The 22,673-nt window shown below is 39.9% G+C and overlaps 1 protein-coding gene across 1 annotated transcript in view; it reads left to right on the plus strand.

The window, feature by feature from the left end:
* Positions 1-22,673, plus strand: part of LOC102288760 (potassium/sodium hyperpolarization-activated cyclic nucleotide-gated channel 1) — a 70,549-nt gene that overhangs the window by 13,343 nt on the left and 34,533 nt on the right. The window contains exon 3 of the mRNA XM_005948916.3: positions 19,010-19,171. Within this exon, the coding sequence (XP_005948978.1) occupies positions 19,010-19,171 (162 nt within the window). The remainder of the gene's footprint in view (positions 1-19,009; positions 19,172-22,673) is intronic.

Below are 22,673 nucleotides of genomic sequence, written 5' to 3' on the forward strand. Positions count from 1 at the left end.
CCCCCCCAAACATCTGTCATACAATATTTATTGTTTATTGTGCATTTAAAATAGAATAAAAAACTGCTGTTGGTCGTATTATGAAAACAAAACTGCCACTACTCCTGTTGCTGTTATGTGACCTAAGATATTAAATAACCATTACATCTGTGGTTAAATATGCTTCAGTTTTAGCACAAACCCCCCAACTTGTATGTGTTGTATTTGTCGTACCTTTTGCTGCCCTCTTTGGCCAGGTCTCTCTTGGAAAAGAGATTTTAATCTCAGTGATACTTTTTACCTGGATAAGTAAAGGATGGGTCGTGGTGTACGGTACAGTGGAGACTATATAGTAGTATCTATGTTTTCAGTACTTGCTAGTAATGCATCTGGATTGCTGCTGTTGACACCAGCTTTTCTTCGTGTGTGCTGAGCATCCACATATGTCATGACCAGTGTTGACTTTGCTGCCCTGAGCTGCCTTCAAGCCTCTCCCTCTCCTCTTCTGTTACTTTGATCTGTTGGCTGATGGCGTCCAAGTGCTGAGACACTAACCAGCTGCTTGTAGGAAGCGTCAGCTCCCATGTGCACCTTCACTTTGTCGTCACTGTAGTCTCAGACTAATAGTACAACCTGTTTCTGTGAGTATCCGTGTTACTGAATAAGTCAAATTGTCCTTTTATTTGCCTTCTAAAAACATTTAACCTGGTATTATTAATAATGCACTTTATCTGCAAACACTGCTGGTTCAGGCTTTTTAGTTGCATACTTTAAAAACAAAAACAGTAGTATCTGCTACAGATGACTGCAGAACGTGATGCAAGTGATCTGATTAATTAGAATCTGCCTGTAGGGATAGAGATGTCGTCCTAAGCAAAGGTGCTTAATTCACTGTCGGTAAATTGATCTGAAATGGGAGAAAATGTGAGCCAACTGACCCGAGTATCCAGTTCACTGAAGAAGAGGCTTTAACTACATTTCCCTGGCTATATTTGGTCTCCACTGAAATATCCCATGCTATTTGTATGACAGCCTGACAGCATGCCCTTTTATACCCTGCCATCGTCAGACAAAATATGTGAACGCACTGATGTTTGTCAGTTTGTGTTTACATCAGTGGCTTATGTTTCAGTTTGATCGGTATGCTAAATTAAAGCCAGAGCAGATCATCGGACCTCTGTCTGTAGCTCACTTCAAATAATGCACAGTAAATTAAACACAGGCTCACAAACAAACAGCCATGCCAAGTATTAAGTCAGAAAACAGCTTAACTTTCAAAAATTAAATATTAGCTAATTTATTTCATTAAATGTGTTTAATATCTCCAAATAAACATATGAAACATAAAAAGAAGGCATCTTTGCTAGATAAAGGATTCTTTATAAACAGCTGAATATTGAACTAAGTGCTACAGGCACTGAAAATTAAGATATAACCTTCTTAGTGATGAATAGAAACTGACACGAGGTACTGAAACAGTAAGGTGAAAAAGGCCGTAGTGTTCTGTGAGCCATTGTGTACTGTAGTCTGCCACGATAGCAACAAATAGTTTGGTGCCAAAGCAGATTAGTGGGATTGTGTTTGCAGAGTCCCGTGGACCCGATTCACCTGTCTCAGAATAGGCAATGCCAAGTATTCGGTGCCTTAAGGTCTCTGCCCTGGTGTCATGCAGGGACACAGGTGCATAATCGCATGCACACACACTGAAAGTGTGCTGAATCATAAAGCGCTGACTCATTTGTGAGGTTAAAAGAGAGATCATAAAGAGAAAAAGAGAGGAAGCAAATAGAGGAAAGCACCGGGGGTGGGGCGGTGGGGGTTATAGCTTTCCATTCTAATACTTTGTTCGCTTGTTTATAAGATAAGATAAGATAAGATAACCTTTACTAGTCCCACACGTGGGAAATTTGTTTTGTCACAGCAGAAAATGGACAGTGCAAAGTTATATAGCAAAAATGAGAGAACACTGGAATACAATAAGGATAAGATACTGTAAACAACTGTACACAATAGAATAGCATAAAATAAAATACTATATACAATAGAATAAAATAAAATAATATATACAATGGGATAAAAATAGAATACAAATGCTATATACAACAATTATTGTACTGACCCTGTTTTTTTCTGTAGTTACAGATGAACGATTATGCAAGGTGAACGAGAAATTAAACTGGATGCAGTAATGTGTTTTTTAGTACTTCTGATAAGATACATCGTCTGCCAGTTTGTCAGCAACTATCTTAAATAAAGACAACATGAATCTATAAAGAAGATATACAATCCTTTTATGTCAGTGTTTACTGGAGGAAAATTAAAAGGAGCGTATCCTCATTACATCCTCTTAGTTACAGGACGCACAGGCAATAGTGGCGAGGGACAGCTGCGGTTCTCTCCTCTGTGAAAGAGCAAAGGTACTGGCTGATGACGATGTACAAGTGCTTGATGTGATGTGAGAGTCTGGGAATTGTTGTGAGATTGTGTCATATCTACCAAATGTGTTCATTTTTATATGTGTATTTCATACCTGTGAAGTATTTTGATGTATGGATGCTGTACTAACTATTGCTACAGTGTACAGTATTTTTATAATACTTAATGCTGATAGCATGGATAGGATCACTGCAAATAAAAAATAGGAAAACGTGCACAATAGTATTGTTTATAGAGATGAATTTAACAGCATTAAAGCTTTAAAAGTGACAGCACCACTGAAAGTTGAGGTGGCGGAAGTTGAACCGTGAACATGTTCCAACTGTGGCGCAGGTGTGAGCTAGCCCAGATTTTCTGTTGGGCTAACTCAAGAAGCAAACATTGCCAAGGCTGCACAGCTGGTTGTTTATATTTAATGTCCCAAGATGAACAGGGGGCATTGATTTTCAAAGCACAAAAACACTCTGCTCTTGCTTATAGGTTTGGTCGAGGACACTGCAGGACAGGAAGACTTTAACAGCATACTTTATATGGTGCATCATAGTTTTCTGTGCATGTCATTTATCAAACTGAGCCAGCAGCCAAGAAACAGCTTGTGTGTGAAGTGAACGAGGAGATGTGCTGTGAGGCTGGTTGATCAGGCCCCTGAAGATATTGATGAGTGCATTAGCTTAACAGACATTTGAAAACAGAAGATTCACGTATTGCAGCTTTGATAAAACTGATGCTCATTGGACTGCACCATTGGACTGCACCATGACATTTTGACTGGACATTTCTAGTCTGCATTAGGATATTGTTACATGAGAGTCTAGGGACTGCTTGGATCTAGGGTTCGGCCTCTTGAAACATATGCTTTAATGCTTTCTCTTTTCTTAACGGTGGCTCTTTTAGCTCAGTCTTCTGTTATGCATTTTCCATGGTCAGAATAAAGTCATGTTGCCGATGGACTCTGCAGACTTTGGCTAAATTGATGACTAATTACATAAAAATGGCAGTGCTATTGTTTTTATGAATTGAATTAAAAACATAGACCATAAATCATTTGCAGCATAAATACAAATGAAGAAAGGCAACATAAACATGAAATAGCTACATCCTGTAAATCCAAATGCTGTGTTTATGAGGGGTGGGTAACTCATTTGGGAAACTTAGATTGTGGAGTAAGGTACCAGTGAGATTAATTCAGTTCTGCTCAATATCAATTTTATCTCTTTATAAACTGCCACTGGTAAGAAAAGATGCTACATTTAAGTGACTGAAATGTGAAATCAGCGGAGCAAGTGCGCCAACATTTTATCACTAGCCCCAGCAAACATGCTGTTAACTCCATGAACTCCCTCTCGTAGTCTCTTTCACGGCATGCATTGCTTCCAGCTCCTTAATAAACTCTTTGGTTATCCCACATACAAAGAGGAGTCACTGAGCTGTCATGGAAACCCCAGATCTCATCCAGAGCCAAGTAGAAAAAGGTAAAATTGAAGCTGAAGGATTTTAAATTTAAGCTAACGCTGGTACAATGCTTCAAGTGGCAACATCTATGTTAATATTGTACACGGTCCCTTTTCAAATAAAATCAAGAATTTTTTAAAAACATTTTTAAAAAGAGACTGATATCCTAGAGCCACGTTGTTATGATTCGCCTGGAGAGGGGCAGGTTCTCAAATGCTTCTTTTTTTGCGGGGTATGTTAGCGCATTACACTTTGGAAAACTCCCCATCAGTGAAATGCTTACTGCTTATTGTTGTTATGGGAAATCACAGAGCTGGTCTTGACTGCTGCGTCCCTGGATGTGTGAAACTTGGTAAAAGGTCCTTGTTGCAGCTTTGCTAGTAAAGGTTTAACTGTACGTTCTTGCTCTGCATTAGCCAAGTTTTAACTCTTCTCTGCATGTTTAGTCCCAAGAGTGATTTAAATTGTCATCCACAAACTAAGCACACTGCTTTATCTCAGTCTTTAGTCTATATCTTATTAAAAAGTTCTGCATTCTGCATTAAATGAATAACAACCTTCACGGTTAGCAAACCGAGATATCTCATCAAAGTTTGTGCTAATTCAAATACAGTGAAGCTGCATCCGCTTGCACAAACCTGCTTTTATAATTGATTAAAAAAAGAGCATTTCCCTTTGAAATAACCCAAATAGTAACCTATTCTGTGAGGAGGAGTTATCAAAGAGGGTTTGCTGGCTGAAATGAGAAAACTACACTTATTATGTTTAATTGCCATTGACCTCATGCAGGCCGGTCAGGGATAACCAAATGGACCAGATGTAGCTCGGGGCCATACAATTCCCAAGTCTGGTTATAATAAAGCTAGCTAAATTAAGTGCTTGAACAAACAATATTGGATACGACTCTAAACCATGTGCATATTTTCGGTCCAGTGTTGATAACCATTTAGCCAGAGAACACTCTTCTCAGTCTTCTATGAATTCTTGCCTACAGTGTTTTCACATGCTTAATTGGACTATCCACATCAAACCGTGTTCCATAGCATGTGGATGGGTGTCTTGCTATTGAAGGATCCACACATTTTGTTTTTCACTGGCATAAACACACGAGTGAACTCCACCTTGTACTGCAGAGCATGCTAGGTTTCTGGAGGCGAAGCAGACTTGTTTTGTGTTGTGTGTGGGAGTCGCAGGCTGCAGGCTGCAAAAGAGCTCTGTCACGTGTTTTCATGTGTGACAATGTGCCTGTCACACGTTTCATATTTTGTGTGCAGAGGGCCTTCTACTCGCTTAAATGAGAGCTTGAGCCCTTCAGACATTAAACATGTTAAATGATCTTCCCTTGCACAGACAGGGATCTTCTTAGCTTCGTCTCTTTCTTCCCATTTTCTCACACACAAATACACACACAAACAAGCAAGTCAAGTCCCACACAATAGCCTAATGGACTCCTCCAGTCCAATTTTGTCAAGCAAACAAAAATGAAGGACAGTGCTTCTTCCCCCTCCATGCTGTCTGTGTTCTTGTCCTCTCTGTTTTAAGACAAAGCTCTGACGTTGAATGTAATGTGCCTTGAACTGTGTTCTTGCTCAGCTCACAGAGGGAAGCTCGCTCTTGGCCCATAGGGTGGAAAATCCCAGATTGCACCGCTTGAAAGAACGTTTTCCTCCTTGTTCCCTGCAGATTTAACCAATTTCCCCTTTTGCCAAGTCTCTCATTACTCCTTCTGTTGTTAGTTGGTCTTGTTAACTGTAGTAGACTGTTTCCAGTAAATTGCTAGACCATATGGTTTAGAGTACAGAGTTAATTGTCAGGCTCAATGATTTGAAAGCAGACAGAAATGTATAGTGCTCTGCGGCAGAGCTAAGATTCATTGAATCAGTCAGAGGTTTGGTTAGAATACAATATGCTGCAACATACATAACATATATAACATATTTAACATCATACATATAAAAACAGAGGGATTATGGCAAATATGTGGTTTCAACACATGGGTTCTGTAAATAAAAAATACATAAGGTGTGATTCCTGCATATGGATGGGTATTGATAAGGTTTTCACGATTCCGATTCCATTTTCGATTCTGTTTAACGATTCGATTCTTTATCGATTCTCTTATCAATTCTTTTTTAAAAAAGAGAACACTAAGGTCGATTAGCTTAGAACTTTGTTTTATATCTTCTCTCCGCAATGCGGTGACGTCATTCGGGGCGACTGGAATCGATAAGGGAATCGTTTGCAAAAATGGCAAACAATTCCAAGGAATTGAAACTGTGGGAACCGGTTCTCAACAAGAACCGGGTTTCGATAGCCATCCCTATTCCTACAGAATCAAATACTGAATTTAGGCAGCTCATAAACAGAACAGCAGGAGGGAGAGGGGGCCTAGGAAGCAGTGAAGTTAGATGAGTTGCAAATAGGGCAGAAAACTGAATCAAAATAATGAACCATCACACTGAAAATTTAATTCAGTTTTATTTATAGAGCACCAAATTACAAAACAGTCACCTCGAGGTGCTTTATATTGTAAGGTAAAGAGAAAGACAGAGAAAAACCACAGTTATCGACAACACATTCTGAACAAGTAATTGGCGACATTGGGAAGGAAAAACTCCCTTTTAACAGGAAGAACCAGATCCAGGGAGGGACACTGTGTGCTGTGCTGTGACCAGTTGGGATTGCAGGGATGGAAACAGGAAAAAAAGACACACTGCACATGTTTTGCTTTCAGGATCTGCTGCATTTTGTAATGTGTAAAACTAATAATGTGCTGCAATTACTGCAATACCACAGATGAATATTAGTTAAAAGGCACAATATGGGCCCAACCATTAATAGCCCCTACAGATATTTGACTGATACTTAACAGCGACGTGTGTTGGTGTTAGTTTTCCAAGTGTTGTAATAAAATCTACTTTTGTGTGAATTGTAATATTATATACTTTCTGTTATGGCTATTTTGTAGCTGAATGACCTTTTTGGTTGTCGCAATTTAAGGAATGCCTGATAGATTCAGGCCCAGACGAGCCTTTTGGAGCATGATGACCTTTGCGTCTTCTGTTTGGTGTCCTTCATTTTGCTCCTCCAGAGGCTCAAGGACAGCCTGTCTGGGTGCTGATAGTGCACAAGCTCGCTTATCTCACTGGGGTATAAGACAAACTCAAAATGGGGATGACCAAACGTGTTGAATCTGGAATATCCATAATAAATGTATCTGTATTTCATACTGCACGTCAACATCTCTTAAACGTTTATTTCACCAAGGTTAGATTCCTCTGCCTTAACCAACAACTGCTGGCTGGTTTTACAGGTCGCTTTGTATCATGGTGTCATTGTAAGCTGTGCACGATGTTCAAAATGTTTTATACTGCTCCGTCGGGAGTACTTCTGCTTATTGCATACTCTGACTCTTTTCATCTCTTACTGTTGCTGCCAGTCCGTCTCTCAGCTCAGCCTTTTATTTGATATAAGATATGAACGGACATGTCTGCACAGTAAAGACGGCAAGACTGAAAGCGGCAGGAAACAGAATCACGTGTGTATTATTTTCAAACTACCAGCTGTTTCTGGTTATAATTTATAGTAATTAATACTTCCAATCACCTTAAACACCATACTCTTCTTATAATAGTTACAGCAGCACCAGAGCAGTGAAATAGAGATGCTTTTTATCCCAACAACTGTGGCTTATTTTTATCATAATTTTGTTTTTGAAAACACATCGTATTTCAGTATTTAGCAAAAAAGAAGTCCTGATTTCTGTTACCCCTCTCTAGAGTTCTGAGTAGAAAAAAGCTGTCAGTGAAAGCAGCTTTGATCTTCTGTCCATTCCCATGGGATATCCCCTCATGGAGACTAGTTTCCCTCTGCAATGTGCGCACAGTACAGAAAGTTGTCACATGACACATCAAGAATCCTCCAAATGATCTATGCTGGTTGATTGTCTCTGCAGCCTAACGCACTTCATGTGCTGTAAGCCATACTACAGTGTTTCCAGTGATTCTATAAGGGCAACAAAGTCCATTTTTTCAGGCACAGGTACAAGGGTTCAAGGTTTGTATGTGAACAGTTACGTTTTTCTTGTCACTCGTTGTTTTGTTTCATTTTCACTTGCTTTTTTCATATGTTCAGACATAAACACTACTTAAGAACAGAAAAAGATCCTGGTGGCTGTTGAAAAACACACATGTTAGCTCCATTTTCTTGGTTTGCAATTAATGTATAGGTTTGTATTTTTACTGGAATACTGTAACAGAGGCGCAAGTGATCGGTGTAAGGAATACAGTAGAATACTTTGAGTACTGGTTGGTAGTGTTGTAGCTGTGCATGTAGGAAGTATCTTGGTGACATATCCAGGGTCACAGTGAAAGACGAGATGCCTGGTACGTAATGCTATAGTCACACACTGGAAAACAGTGGTTGGAGACGGTGCTATGACCAAGTGTGACCGCGTGCTATCAACTTGTGCTTCTTGTGGTTGTTTCAAACATGGGGACCAAGAAGTGATCACAAAACGGAAAAGTTATGACAAATCAGATTATAAGGCAAAAAGAAAGTGCAGCTTTATGGTTTCATGGACAAAAGAATTTCTGTGGCTGCAATATGACGAGCTAAATAACCAGGGCTGCACATAAGTGGTCCGCAGGTGCACATTCGCTGTCAAAATAAAAAACGCGCACAAGATAAGAAGTTAATATTATATAATTATACAATGTTATACTTTAATGTATAATCTTGTAAAGGAAACAAAACATCAATCAAAAAATTGCTCTCTTTTTTATTCGGGCTACTTAAATTTATTTTGGGCTACCAAAAACTGAAGAGTCCCTGCCGAAGGGCTACCAGGGATTTTGAAATTTTGCGAGCCCTGAGATATATTTATTTTTTTTATTACTTTTTTGTTTCAGCAACATATATACACACACACACACACATATATATATATATATATATATGTATTAGGGGTGCAACGATATACAAAATTCACGGTTCGGTTCGATACTTTAGTGTCACGGTTCGATATTTTTTCGATACAAAAAAAATGTTCATGCCTTTTTAATTTGTCATTTATTAAAATTATAAATATATATTTTAACTCAAAAGTACAGTTTTTAAATTTAATGTTGCTGAAACAAAGTAATAAAAAAAATCTATCTGATCGAGAAATCACTCATCTTTGGAAAAGAGAGTTTATTACAGAGAAATGGCTCTTTCCAAAATAAAAGCTATACTATCCGCTTCTTCTGGGCTATATTCTCAGCAGCATATTAAACATATCAGGTCCCCATAAGGAGAATCATGTGCTAACGCTGTCTAAATGACTCGGGTAAAGTTTGTAGCATGCTGCTTGTTGTTTTTGTCTGCTTCCACTTGTCTTTGCACTAGGATGATGTCGGAGTAAATGTGCAGTCATATTCGTTGTGTTCCCACTAGTGCTGTCAGCGTTAATCGTTGAAATGACGTTAACGCCACAACAAGGCAACGTTGATACCGAGCCCCGTGCCTGGGGCTGGACGGCCAACACGTTAACGAGCTAACTGCGCTAACACACTAGTTCCCACCCATGTAATTGAGCATTGCGTGGCACATCCAACATACTGTTTTACTTTAGTCCATGACGCGCTTACCTTCAGGGTCATACGTCACATGAAAACCAAAATAGTTCCAAACGCCAGATCTGAATGAGGGTGGGGGAGGTTCAATTTGCCATGTTGCAAGGAGCTTAACTTCTGTCTGGCTAGCTTGCCCTGCGCTCAGTGAATCTGCGTTCGACTACTCCGCCTAGGCTGCACTGTCGAGCGCAGATCCACTGAGCGCTCAACACAGACAGCATCGTCAGAAGGAAAGTTGATAAAATAAATTAAAAATTTGTATTGTTCGATACATATACCGAAAACACTGTATCGAACGGTTATATATATATATATATATATATACACACACACACTGATATTGCAAGCGTTGCATGGGCAAGAGGAAGAGTGTCATTGGCTGCAGTTGTTTGGGTTTTTTACGATCCACTCGACTGCAAAAATGTTCATTTTGCTCTTTTGAGAATTTTCTCCAGAAACAAAAGTAACAAAAAGAAAAATTCCTGTTCTGTGATCTAAGCCTTCATGACTAAAAAACAAAACAAAACCTGAACCATCAAAGGTTCAGCTTGAAAAATAAGTGGTTGATTGACAAAATGGTTTGAGAATATTTGTTCTTATCAACCAACTTATTGAATAATTGACCAATCACTATAAACCTGTTTGTTATTGACTGATTCTGCATGAGGAGCGTAACGATCCCTTGATTGTTTAAAGGCAAGCACCGACACTCATTGCAGACATCCTGTAATGATGCTTTGTGTGCAAATTAATTGATTACTAACTACTGAGGCATTAGGGTTTCACTTCCCAAGAGCTAATGTTGCGGTGGATCAACTTAGCGAAGCACCCTTCATCCATCTGTCATGATGACGTGCTCGTGTGCTGAAATCCAGCTGTTTATGTGAATCTAAGCACATACATGGAGGAACCACTATGGCGGTAAACAAATCCATGGCTACAGTATGGACAGGACTATATGTAGCATGTCAGCTGTAGTCATGCAGTCAAGAGATATATGGAACTAGTTAGTATGATGCTGGTCCACTGCTAGTCAGATGAGTAATTATAACATCAGACTGCCCTCAAGGGTGTATGCATTCACTCTTCCATTTCCTGATTTCCTCTTTTATGTTTTTCTCTTCCTAAAACAATCATCCCGAAAAGACACACACTGTTAATGCCATCATATTTTTTTAACCAAGCTTCAGCTGCAACTTTGATTATGATGATTAAAAAGAAATATATAAAAATCAGTCTAAAATTGCATCACCAGGCAATCTCCACCCCTCCATCCCCAAGTGTATCGGGACGGGTGTGACCTCGATGCACACTGTGATACCGTCCATCTTGCTGTTATTTACATGAGCACAGCGGGTCACCCTGTGCAATCCAGTCAAATCCCTCCTGCTCTCACATGAGCACTAATCTTCCCTGACTACCTTCTTAGTACAACCACAACTCAGACTACAGCACTCTCTCTGTCTCTCTTTCACTGCGCTGCTGTGACGTTTGCACAAAGGAAAAACTTGCAGTCCTCTTTCTTTCTTTCTTTCTTTCTTTCTTTCTTTTTCAGTCTAGCCTTTATTAATGCAGATCTACTGGAGATGCTCAGATTGTCTTGACTAAATTAGATTTTTTCTTAAAAGTCTGATCTGTCAATTCAGATATTTCTATTTTCACTGCTTTCAGGAACTATATTTGACTGCACAATCATTTTGTAGTTTCTCCTTTAAAAAAAGTTTATTTTTTCTGAAGCAATAAAACAATTTAATAAAATTAAGCCCACCCACGTTCTTGTATAACAGTGTTAAAAAACCCATAAATGAATTGCAGTAAACCCTACTTTATGCTGTGCACATAAATGGTAAATGGACTGTATTTATATAGCGCTTTACTAGTCCCTAAGGACCCCAAAGCGCTTTACATATCCAGTCATCCACCCATTCACACACACTGGTGATGGCAAGCTACATTGTAGCCACAGCCACCCTGGGGCGCACTGACAGAGGCGAGGCTGCCGGACACTGGCGCCACCGGGCCCTCTGACCACCACCAGTAGGCAACGGGTGAAGTGTCTTGCCCAAGGACACAACGACCGAGACTGTCCAAGCCGGGGCTCAAACCGGCAACCTTCCGATTACAAGGCGAACGCCCAACTCTTGAGCCACGATCGCCCCATACATACATACAGAGAATATGAGGCTTAAATGCTCCTCTACTGAGCTTCTTCTTTCATTGCTGCATTGTGTGCTTACGGATGATCTGATATCCTCGTGTTGGTGTTGTTCCCAGACCATAATGAAAATGTTGTTCCAGGTTCAACATTGCAAGTGACCAATCACATTGTTGTGACGTTATTCTTTTGCGCGCCAAGCCATTCGTGCATTTATGAAATTCCAATGTTGCAAGGACAATATCAATTCTGCTTACTGTTTATTAAAGGGTTATGGTTAGGGTTAGGGTCAGGGTCTCGGCGGACAGAGGCGGTTTCACGCAGCTTAGGTACAGTTTTTTGTTTTACGCCGGTTTTTCCCGAAGTCGCAAAAGTATGACGTCACAACATTCTGATTGGTCACTTGCAATGTTGATCCTGGAACAACATTTAGTATGATGATCTGGGAACAACACCAACACGAGGATATCAGATCAACCGTGTGCTTACATTTCTGGAGAGTTGCTCCTTGGGATAATTTGAATGAGAAAAAGTCCTGGTCAATGTCAAAACGGAGTAATACTATGTCAGCATTAGTATTTTCTTCTTCGATAGAACTCTTTTATTTCTGGCCTGGGATTGTTGTGTGAAAGATGCACGCTTCTCTGTCAGCTCATTGTCCGCTCACAGCTCGTTTTTCTTTTTCTTTTTTCCTTCTTCCCTCCCTCAGCCTCACTTCGTAATGATGATTCCTATAATGATGCAGTGAAACTGTCAACAGACTTGCATAACCGAACAGATGACGTTAAAAATGGGTCATGTGGGAAAACGGTTATTCTTGAGGGCACTAACATGTTTTGGACAATATGTCCACACATGCCTCTTTCACTTCCCAGCAATTTTCTCATTGCACCGAGTGCACTGAGTTATAAATGCACTGGTGCTGCTGTCCGAGCTATAAGTACTGCTTGTGTTTGTGTACATGATTTATTAGACCTGAGCTGATGTTATTTTGTTACCACTGCTCAGGTTACAGGTACAAATCAATAGAACATTCATCCATAAATACATTTACTTGTTGTCCTAATGCACCATACCTGTCCTGCGCAGAGCAGGCTAATATAAGCCCTGCAGGAAATTTCTAGAAGAATGCGCATGCATTAACTGCATACGTGAATCCCTACAGACTCTGGGACTGATGTCTATATAATTACAGTAAAAAAAAGGCTTAGCACACAGAGTGGATCACCAATGCTGTCCACGCAGAGAAGATCATAAATTTGATCCCTGCGGGTCTGTGAGCTTCTGCCCCGGAGGACGCTGCCTCTGCCAATGCATCTGTGAATGGTAGAGCGCAGATTAAGGCAGAACAGAAGTGTTAAGGTTATCACGCTCACACGACCAAAATAGACGCAGAGCGGGTGAGACAGCGGGCAAAGCAGCTCGGCTTGCGGTGAAGTGTGATGTGCTTAGTGGAAGAACAAGAGAATAATGCTGACGGACACAGAAATGATGGAAAGCAGAGCAGATGATCAGCAGCGTTCCCGTGAGGAAGATCTCCTTGGACTGAAAGATGTGATCGACAAGTTCCGAGGGGAAGAGTTGTCTAGTTAAATGTGTCCACTGATTGGCTGGTAGTTAAGCTGCGAGGTGAGGAAGAGCATCAGGATCTTCTGCGATATCACACATCCAGTTTGAGCCCTTCGCTTTCACACATTCACTGGTGATATTTGAGGCACGTTAGCAGTTGTATTTGATACTCAGAAATTTGCATCTGCTGAGGTCATGAGGGTACATTCAAGCATTGGTAGATGAAATATGTTGCAGAAATCATATCAGAGTGGGTGCACAGGAATAAAAAGAGAACATTTGTGATTCCAGAAGAGGAAAAAATATCAGTGGCCTGTTTTGTTTGTTTTGTTTTGTGTGTTTCGTATCAAATTGGAGACAATTCTGATTCACGGTGTCGCTGTTTTAGCTGCAAACGTCTGCGTGTGCAGTTATTACTGCAGTTCTGCTCTAAAATCATACAGTTCAATATGATTCTTGAGACTTGTTTTTATGTGAAACACTTCGGCTTCTCTAAGTGTGTCAGGGCCTGTGTGGGATGAGTCCGTATGGTGAAAATATTTTGTTTTCATAACAACTAAATCGATATCTGGAAGAGTAACTGAGGCTGTGATTTTTTTTTTAATAATCTTTTGTCTATTGTCTTTACTGATAGCTTAGAGATGAACTGCATGCATCAGTTGGAAATAACAACTACTTAAACAACCTACCAGGTTATTTGGTGAATTTCTATTTAATGCTACTTTTTACCTTCAACGGTTTATATAAATTTTACTGATAATGCTGCTATTTTTTTTTAGTTTTAAATGCATGCATGAGAGCCTGCGATGAAGACGCAATGATGGTTTAGGGGATCCTTTACTATATTAATAGATCATCGCTTGTTTTCTGCCTGTGTTAAGATCCTATTGATCACTATGTGGCTCTTAATTAAGTCTCTGTCTCCTAATTACTGCTGGGCCTCATTACCTAAATGTTCCTCTGCATTGAGATTCAGAGCTTTTTATGCAGCCTATGTACTTGCACACATGATTTGGCAAGAACCAAGTTACAAGCACAACATTGCTAGAAAGGCTTTTCCTCTCCTCTTACACAGTATCCCAGTCTGTATGATAAGCAGATCTGCTGACTGATTAGCGTCCCAGCACATACAGTATGTTGCCTGAAGCTCTGAAATAATGCCAGCTCTGTTTATATTTATTTATTGCTGAACTATACTTACACCAATGTGATTACACATTGCACATTTCAGTGATGGGATTCATGATTACTTCCAGCAGGCTGCTTTTCTTTCAGAAAGAGACAGACCGGCATTGAAATGTTTTTTTGCCATAGAAAATATAGAATGTTGCTCATTTAGCCTTACATGCTGTTGCCTTTTTTTAAGTAGACCAAGTACAGCAGGCAAAAGCTTTTTAGCCTTCAGAGGAGGAAAGGCAGTAAAAGAAAACAGGAAACTTGCAAATTCCCAGTGAATTCTCATTACGTCCCGGTATGATTTTTTAGAATCCAAGTTCAACTGTAATTTCGTGATTAAGCAAAACCAAAAGAGAGCCAGCAGGAGATTTACAAGATGATGCTAAGCAGGAGAATTCCAGATTTTCCTGGAAGCAGTTTTGTTATCCTTCAATCTAATAGCCAGTGGTGGATTTAATCTCCTCAAATTAGTCCCATGCTAATCCTCGCTAAACTCAAACAGAGGTCACTCATGTCCAATTTGAAGATGCATAAAGAACAGTTTGTAATTGCGTGTTTCAGGCCCACAGCTTGATGCTTGGTGATGAGTAATTCTCTTGCATGCTCTCTTCTCTGTGCATAGGATTCAAAATGTCTGCCTACAGTGCATACATCCACCAGACAGCTCGCAGTTGTATAAGCAAAAACTCTTCGTGCCATACCTTGTGGGCAACATTGATTTGAATTTTAATCCCTGCAGTATTATGTATCAGCATGCTGCTTTACATAAAAATATACCTGCAAAGTTTCAAAATGTTCTCTGCTCTGTTCAAACAACCCATCAAAAGGATGCGGAAAGACCAAGTGCATGAGCGACCTATTGGCTTGACAGAGCTAGCGTGTGACTTTCTATCACTATCATATCAAATCTTGGCTGTTTTTCTCCAATGTATTACAGGATTATGCTGACCTATGCCCTAATCCCCAATCAAATTTAAGCTTGATGCATTTAATTCCAAGCCTATATTTTGCCAAAGCCAAACAAGAGCATTGGATATGCTTTTGGCTCTGTGTCAGCTCTACCTTTCCTGTGCACGAGGTTTATGAAAACGTTATAGTTGCTCAAAATGAACTCGGATCTGTCATATGACAGATTTGAGTCTAAATCTAAATATTTATCTCAGAGCGATTCACTGCCACCGAACTGCAAAAACTGTCAGTTTTGGATCTTAAATCACAGAATAAACTTTATATTAATGTTGCTATTGGAGCAACATTTTTCAAACATTTTACATTCAGTTCAATTTTATTTATATAGTGCCAAATCAGAACTTTATATTGTAAGGTAAAGACCCTACAATAATGGAGGGAAAACATGAACAATCAGAGGACACCTTATGAGCAGCCACTTGGCGGAAGTGGGAAAAAAACCCTCTCTTTTAACAGGAAAAAACCTCTAGCAGGGCAAGACACAAACAAAATAGAAATAAATGGCCAGTACTGAAAACAAACCTACACTATAGGCTTCGAGTCTTTGTGAAAACAGACTTATCTCTTAAATGGCAGACACTGAGCCTTGAGCTAACAATCTGTAACCACTCTGCACTGGCTGATTTATCATAATTAAGAAGAAATTTAGACTTTTTAAATGCTGGTCTGACAAAAGTTGAAGCATTTTTAAAGAGTTTAGTAAAAGGATCAATTTGCTTCTTGCCACAATGATAAACGATTGCATAGTACATTTTATAACTCGTGCCATACAGTAAAGTCCTCAGCAGTAGTCACTTTTTTTTATTTGACCAGCTGTTCAGCTGTTGTCAGAACTCTGTTGCTTTTATTTTTAGATCTGGATTGATTTCCCTTACAGTAAACGTTGAACAGAACACAGGCATATATTAATCATTCCTCTCCATCAGCGGGATGCTCAGACACACTGCTGACTGCACGAAACAGAACGTTGCTGATGGGTGATCGAGTAGGTGCATATTAGCAAATTGAAGCGCATGGTTCTTAGTTGTCATCCTGAGCAAGGGGCCGGCTGTGTGCTACATGAAAGCTTTGCAAGTTGTGTGTTTTCTTTGTCTGCTTGAGTCAAACAGACGTACGTTCGGACCTACACTCTCCACATTCCTTCCTTTGCCCAATTTGATACAATTCATGTTTTCTTAGAAGCCTTACAGTGAGATAAAACAACAGATTACCACAAAAAAAGAAAGAAAGAGGCTGTCCAACACAGTTAATTCTCAAAAGAGAAGTTGGATGATCGAGTATGTGCAAATGCTTTCTTTTAATTATGAGAAACACTCTGTAAAGGCAATATGGAGACATTGTGCTTGTATTAGCAGAGTGCGCTTCAGTGAACCATCTCACACAGTTCAAATTTATCCTTACATATCTGCACATCACAGTGAAGGTTATCCTTTGTAATCTGGTGACCTGACCAGCGATCTACACCTGCAGCCTCTTCTTTAAAACCCTATTTGAAAAAAACAAAACAAAAAAACCCCACTCCTGCCTTGTGGCTACCTCCTGCTGCTTGCAGGCTTTTCAAAGTGATGCCGCTGCAATGCAAACCCAAATAAACTCCACATTGTGTTAATGAGCATCTACATCATTTCCTCTCTGGCCTCTCTGACTCAGCGTGACCCAAAGGTCACAGAGGCTTCCCAGCAAAGTGAGACGGTCCCTGGGAATTTGTGAGACCTCCCTGTAACCCTCGTGCGTCATAGAAATGTACCCAAAAAACTTCATCCTTATTTTTCACTCTTTTGCTTATGTATTAACTGAAAAAAGAAAGTGGAGACAGAGTGATCAGCCTTTTCCTATTTCTGCCTGGTATGAGTCATTTGCAATTCAAACAGGGCCCACTACTTCCTGTTTTCTAGTCTTGTTGCAATCCTTCAGGAGCATGCACCTCCAGAAATAGATACCTTTATCACTTCACGGCTACCTTATGCTCTGTCGCTTTCCTTATTATGTCATCAGGCTATATGTAAATATGCATGCGCACATAACAGAGGGAGAGCGAATTCTGCTAAAATAAGAGTACAGATATAGGCAGCAGAAGAGACACTGGGTGCACTGAGACAGCCGTCCTGTAAGCTAGTGGCTAATTTTAGCCTTTCATGGCAGTGCACTATATCTCCCCATGGATGAGTTGAACCATAGAGGGATCTGAGCACCAGCTCAGCCTCTTGTTCTCTCCTCTGTTCTGTGTGCGGACACTGTCCTTTATTCAGAAAGGTTACAGGGCAGTCACAATAGACCGGGGTGGAGAGAGGAAGATTAAAAGAGCCTCTAAAACACCTGGGGTTTGGTGGTGGTGGGGGTTTAACAGATGATTTTGCATACAAATGGCAAAACTGGTGCATATCAGCACAGCCTGAAGTCCATGCTCTTGCAGATCTTATTTGGGCTTATTTGGAACTAAATTATATGCAGTAGTAGTAGTGTTTTTGTTAGTGTTTAGGTGCACACAAGGACAGAAAAAGACCATAAATGACCAAGGTTTTAGATATAGAGATAAAGATACTGGTGTGTGTTGTACATATATGTTTACTTACCTGAAAATCCTTGATTTCTTGTATTATATACAAATGTAAACATTTGTCAGTAAAAGGAAACCCCCGAAACAAAAAGTTCATCAGTTCTCATTTAAAAAACAAAAGCGAAGCGACTAAATTGCCTTTATATGTATAATAGGTAGAACAGGTAATGTATGGGGAATGGAAAGACATGAACTTAAAATAGATGGTAATTACCTGAAATGTCTCAATTCAACAAACTGGCGAATGGGGCAGGTTTATTATGCAAAACGAACCAGGGGGCTGGCGGGAGGAAAGATTGAGCTTCGGTGTGAGGAAGATTATGGAATAACTAACCTGGAAATAAGTAATGGGTTTCTGATGCTAATGAGAAACTCTGAATTAAAGCCACAGCCAACCAGGCGTGAGTCAATTCTCTTCGGCCAGATCCGACGTAAATGAAACCGCTTTGCGCCGCAGACATGCTTACTCACCCCGCTGATGACTTTCTATTCTGAAACTTTCGGGCTCTGATTAAACAGCCACACCAGCACCGACACCTTTTCCAGCTCACAGCATTGAAACACACTTATGGGCTAATTATTCCAGAAGTTTGCACTTCCCCTCATCATTCACTTCACTTGCTCTGTGCTACCTACTCTAGCTCTATGTGTCTCCTCTATTGGTCAGGTTATTTTTTTTTGGAAAGCAGCCGTGTTCAGTTATGAGCAGCTCAACATCTGTGAGTGCAGAGATACATGCGCACACACGCGTGCAGGCACACACAGACGCTGAGGCACCCAAACACTTTGGAGGACAGACAGGCACACTGTGCCCTCAGCTTCAAAGGTGACTTTGTACTTTTGTGAGCGTTTTAAGTGTTTTTAATCTTTTTTTTAATCTTTTTGTGTCCCTGAAATACCAGTGCATCCAACGTTTGAGACTCTTACAGATCTAAATCTGGGCCGCTGTGTCTGTGTTGCTTACTGAAGTTTATATTTCTTCATAATGCCGTGCTTGCATTTGGCTTACGAATGTCAGAATTTGAATAAATGCTTTCGCACAACCAAGCAGATGCTGATGAGGTCTCTATCTCTCCTTTCTTCTGTCTTTCTCTTTGGCAGATTTTCCATATGACCTATGACCTGGCTAGTGCAGTGGTAAGAATATTTAATTTGATAGGTATGATGCTGCTTCTGTGTCACTGGGATGGCTGTCTGCAGTATCTGGTGCCTCTGCTCCAAGACTTCCCCCCTGACTGCTGGGTGTCCCTAAACGGTATGGTTGTAAGTATTACACACTCTTCTCTTTTGTTTGTTATTTTTGGATTTTTACTGTATAAAAGCTGTACAGCAGACTCGCTGTTTAACACCTGCCACATGTCAAGCCTATGGAAACAATCTCATTCCTATACAGCAGTTTTCTAAATCTTATTTTTTAATCAAAACCATAAATGAACAGATGTGATCAGATGCAGCCAGCTAACAATTTAAAAGTGCAGGGGTTTGTTGAAAGGGCCTTTTCTCGTAGCACTGAAATGTGTCCACCTTGTTTTTCCCCATTAAAATACACTTGCTACATCATGCTGGTAGGTAGCACTCTGTTTTATTATGTATGTAAACAACATGAGGACAGAGACACAAATATATTTTTGCAGATTTTTGTAGCACAGCTCTAGTTAGTCCTAAAATTACATTAGATTGTAACAGAGAGAGATTATAGAAATAAAGCAAAACATTGTTAAAAAAAATGGGCAGCAAAGCGAAACATTAGTCTTTTTTGACAGTGATTTGGCCTCTTTGGTATTTCTTTAAATTACTACCCATAGACTTTATAAACAGTCATGTGAAAAATAAAGTTTTCACAGTCCTGTGAAAACCTCAGCACACCTTTACTGCTTCACTAGGTAAGTAAACTCCACAGGCCTCAGTTAGCATGGTGAAAGTTGCCAGGAGGAAGCTTCTTGTCTCTAAAAAGAACACGGCAGTATGGCTTAGGTTTGCAAAGCTTCATCTTATCAAGACAAGGTGAAAGATGTTTGATAATGCACAGCGCCATATTTCTTGTAAAGCCAAACACAGCACATCAGCTCAAACACCTCATACCAATTGTCAGGCACGGTGGTGAAAGGGTGATGGTTTGGGCTTGTTTTGCAGCTACAGGACCTGGGTATCCTCCAGTCACTGAGTTGACTGTGAAGTCCTCTGTATACCAAAAGTATTCTAGAGTCAGATGTGATGCCATCTGTCCATGCAAAGCACCAACTACAACAGAATGTCTGAAAAAGAAAGGATTCAAGCTATTGCAATACCTTGAATAAGGTGTTTTTTTAAGTCCACCCTCAAAACTCACCTGTTTAAAATTGCTTATGTTTAAACCTCTGCATGCTTTTAACTTTTATCTGTTACTCTTATTATTGTGTATATTGTGTATTTGTTGTACAGTGTCCTTGGGTGCTCTGAAAGGTGCTATTTTTAAATGAAATGTATTATTATTATTAGTAGTAGTAGTAGTAGTAGTAGTTAGTAGTAGCAGTAGTATTATTAATCGTCAGCTGGTGGTCTTTTCACAATGTCTGTTCATGTTATAGTTCCAAAATAGGTTCAAAGTGAAAGTTGCAGCAGTGGCATCTTTAATGTCACCTCAACATCATTGTTTTCCCTCCTAGTAATAGAAAGTTTCTCTTTGAGAATTAATATAACTATTATCCTATCACAATAACACAAAATATCTCATCTTAAGTGTCACTCAAACCCGCTTCCTCTTCCTTTTAAGTCTTTCTTATTAAGACCTATCCTACCCAGCTATTCAGCTTCAGATGAAAAGACGAGAATTTCTGTATTTGTCAGACTAATATCAGAGACAGGACAGGGACACTATATGTCATTGTAAGAGTCCTATGTGTTAAGATTACCATCCCACATATGAAATAGAAATTGGGTGTACAAAACAGTAAATAACTAAAAAAGGTTGCTGTTTTTTTTTGTTTGTTTGCTTTTTAAATATCCCCAGTAATACTTGTCTCTGTATGTGGAAAATACTTTGTGTTCACTAACACGTGTTAAACATATTAGTTGTCATTGTTAAAAAACAAACGAATAAAAAAAGACACATGTATTTCATTTCTTCTTTGCAACGATCTGATCTGTATTTCTCACAGTCTGGTTATTGCCGTCATCCTGCAACCAGTTTAAACCAGGGGCAGGGAATACAGCAAGCATGGTTGCTGTATTTGTTTATGTTGCATAAACAAATACATGCAAACCTCAATGAACTGAAACAACGTCATTAAGGAGCATGGGCCAAATATCCTCCACAGCGATGCGAGAGACTAACAAAGCCATACGGAAATAATCACTTCAAGTTATTGCTGCTAAATGTGCTTCTACAAGCTACAGAATAATGGGGTGCACCGAGATTTTCGCAGCAATGAAAGCTTTCCTTTTCACGACTGTAAAAATGTAGCATAATGTTACACGTTACTTTGTGTATTACTGTTTTTTGTATTACTGATTGTGACTGTAAATGTAACAGTAGAGTGAGTGGCGATTGTAGAGTGTCTTGCGGCCTTAGGTGAAAATTCACAATATACATGCTGACGTAATCTTTCTAGTTACGTGTATCAGTGTATGAAAAATGTAAGCCAGTGTGTCCCCTGTGTACAGTAGACAGCTGGACAACTGGACAGTGTCAACACAGCTTATGTTTGATTTCTTTGGGGACTGTCCCCTCGTTTGGACTTTTTCTGTATCTTTCATCTTCCCTCTTCTCCTCTTGAGTTGAGGTCAAGCGGACTGTGCTTGCCCGTTTTGGACTGATGTGAGCGCGTGCGGACCTCCTGGGTAATGCTGATTGTAAATACTCCCCCACGGAGCTCTTTTGCCGTCTCCTCTCCCTCTTTCTGTGACAAACATTTCTGTGCTGCACGAGCGCACGAACTGTTTAGAGGCATCATACCGGAGGTGCAAATGTCAGCTTTTATAAACGTCACAGCTCTCATCTTTACTTGGAGGCAACGAGTTGCCCAAGTGCGTTTGATACCAGCTAGCATGTGTTATTCATCCAAACAGACATTATCCATCTCTGTTCGCACCAAAGGAATTTGCACTGATGTAATTTCCCACAGAACTGTCACAATTCATCCTTGTTAATGGTAACTACGGGCGAACATCTCCTCAGTAACCCAGATTCTTAAACTTCCTTTTAAACAACAACACTCTGGGTTCATAATTACTTGTCGCTGTAAAACTTAATGATAAACATCTCCTTGCATGCACGCTGCGTGTTGCTGATCTTACTGAGAATAAAGCTGGTACATCCTCCTCCTTCTATGCAAATCAATATCAAAGGGAGATGGTGTACAAGCCTAATTTGGTGCCCCCCGTGTGGCTATAGCTGCAGCCTGCAAAAATTGCCTCTAAAACAAATAAGGCATAAATCAGTGCTAGAAGCCTGTGGGTGAGCTGTTATGACACGAAACCCTTTCTCCAAGCTGTATTCACTTGTATGTAGCTAAAACATTGCAAAGATGGCTTTGTATGTTTGTTTTACACTTTCTCTGATGGGTTAGCTACTTGCTGGTGAATTGACACATCCTAAACTCTCTCAAGCAGCTTTCTTGATATTTCCTCAGGAATAGATATCCAGGCTTCTTGAAACTCTTCTTTGGATATTAACTACCTTTTTGTTCTGTTCTCTGTTATGATGATCCCACACTGCTTCAGTAATGCGCCAGTCTGAGCTCTAGGGAGACCAATCCATCGTGTGTTTTCCCATCCTGATATGCTT

Source organism: Haplochromis burtoni, unplaced genomic scaffold, assembly GCF_018398535.1.
Source record: "Haplochromis burtoni strain Fernald_Lab_line unplaced genomic scaffold, NCSU_Asbu1 Contig_626, whole genome shotgun sequence".
NCBI classification, from domain to species: Eukaryota; Metazoa; Chordata; class Actinopteri; order Cichliformes; family Cichlidae; genus Haplochromis; species Haplochromis burtoni.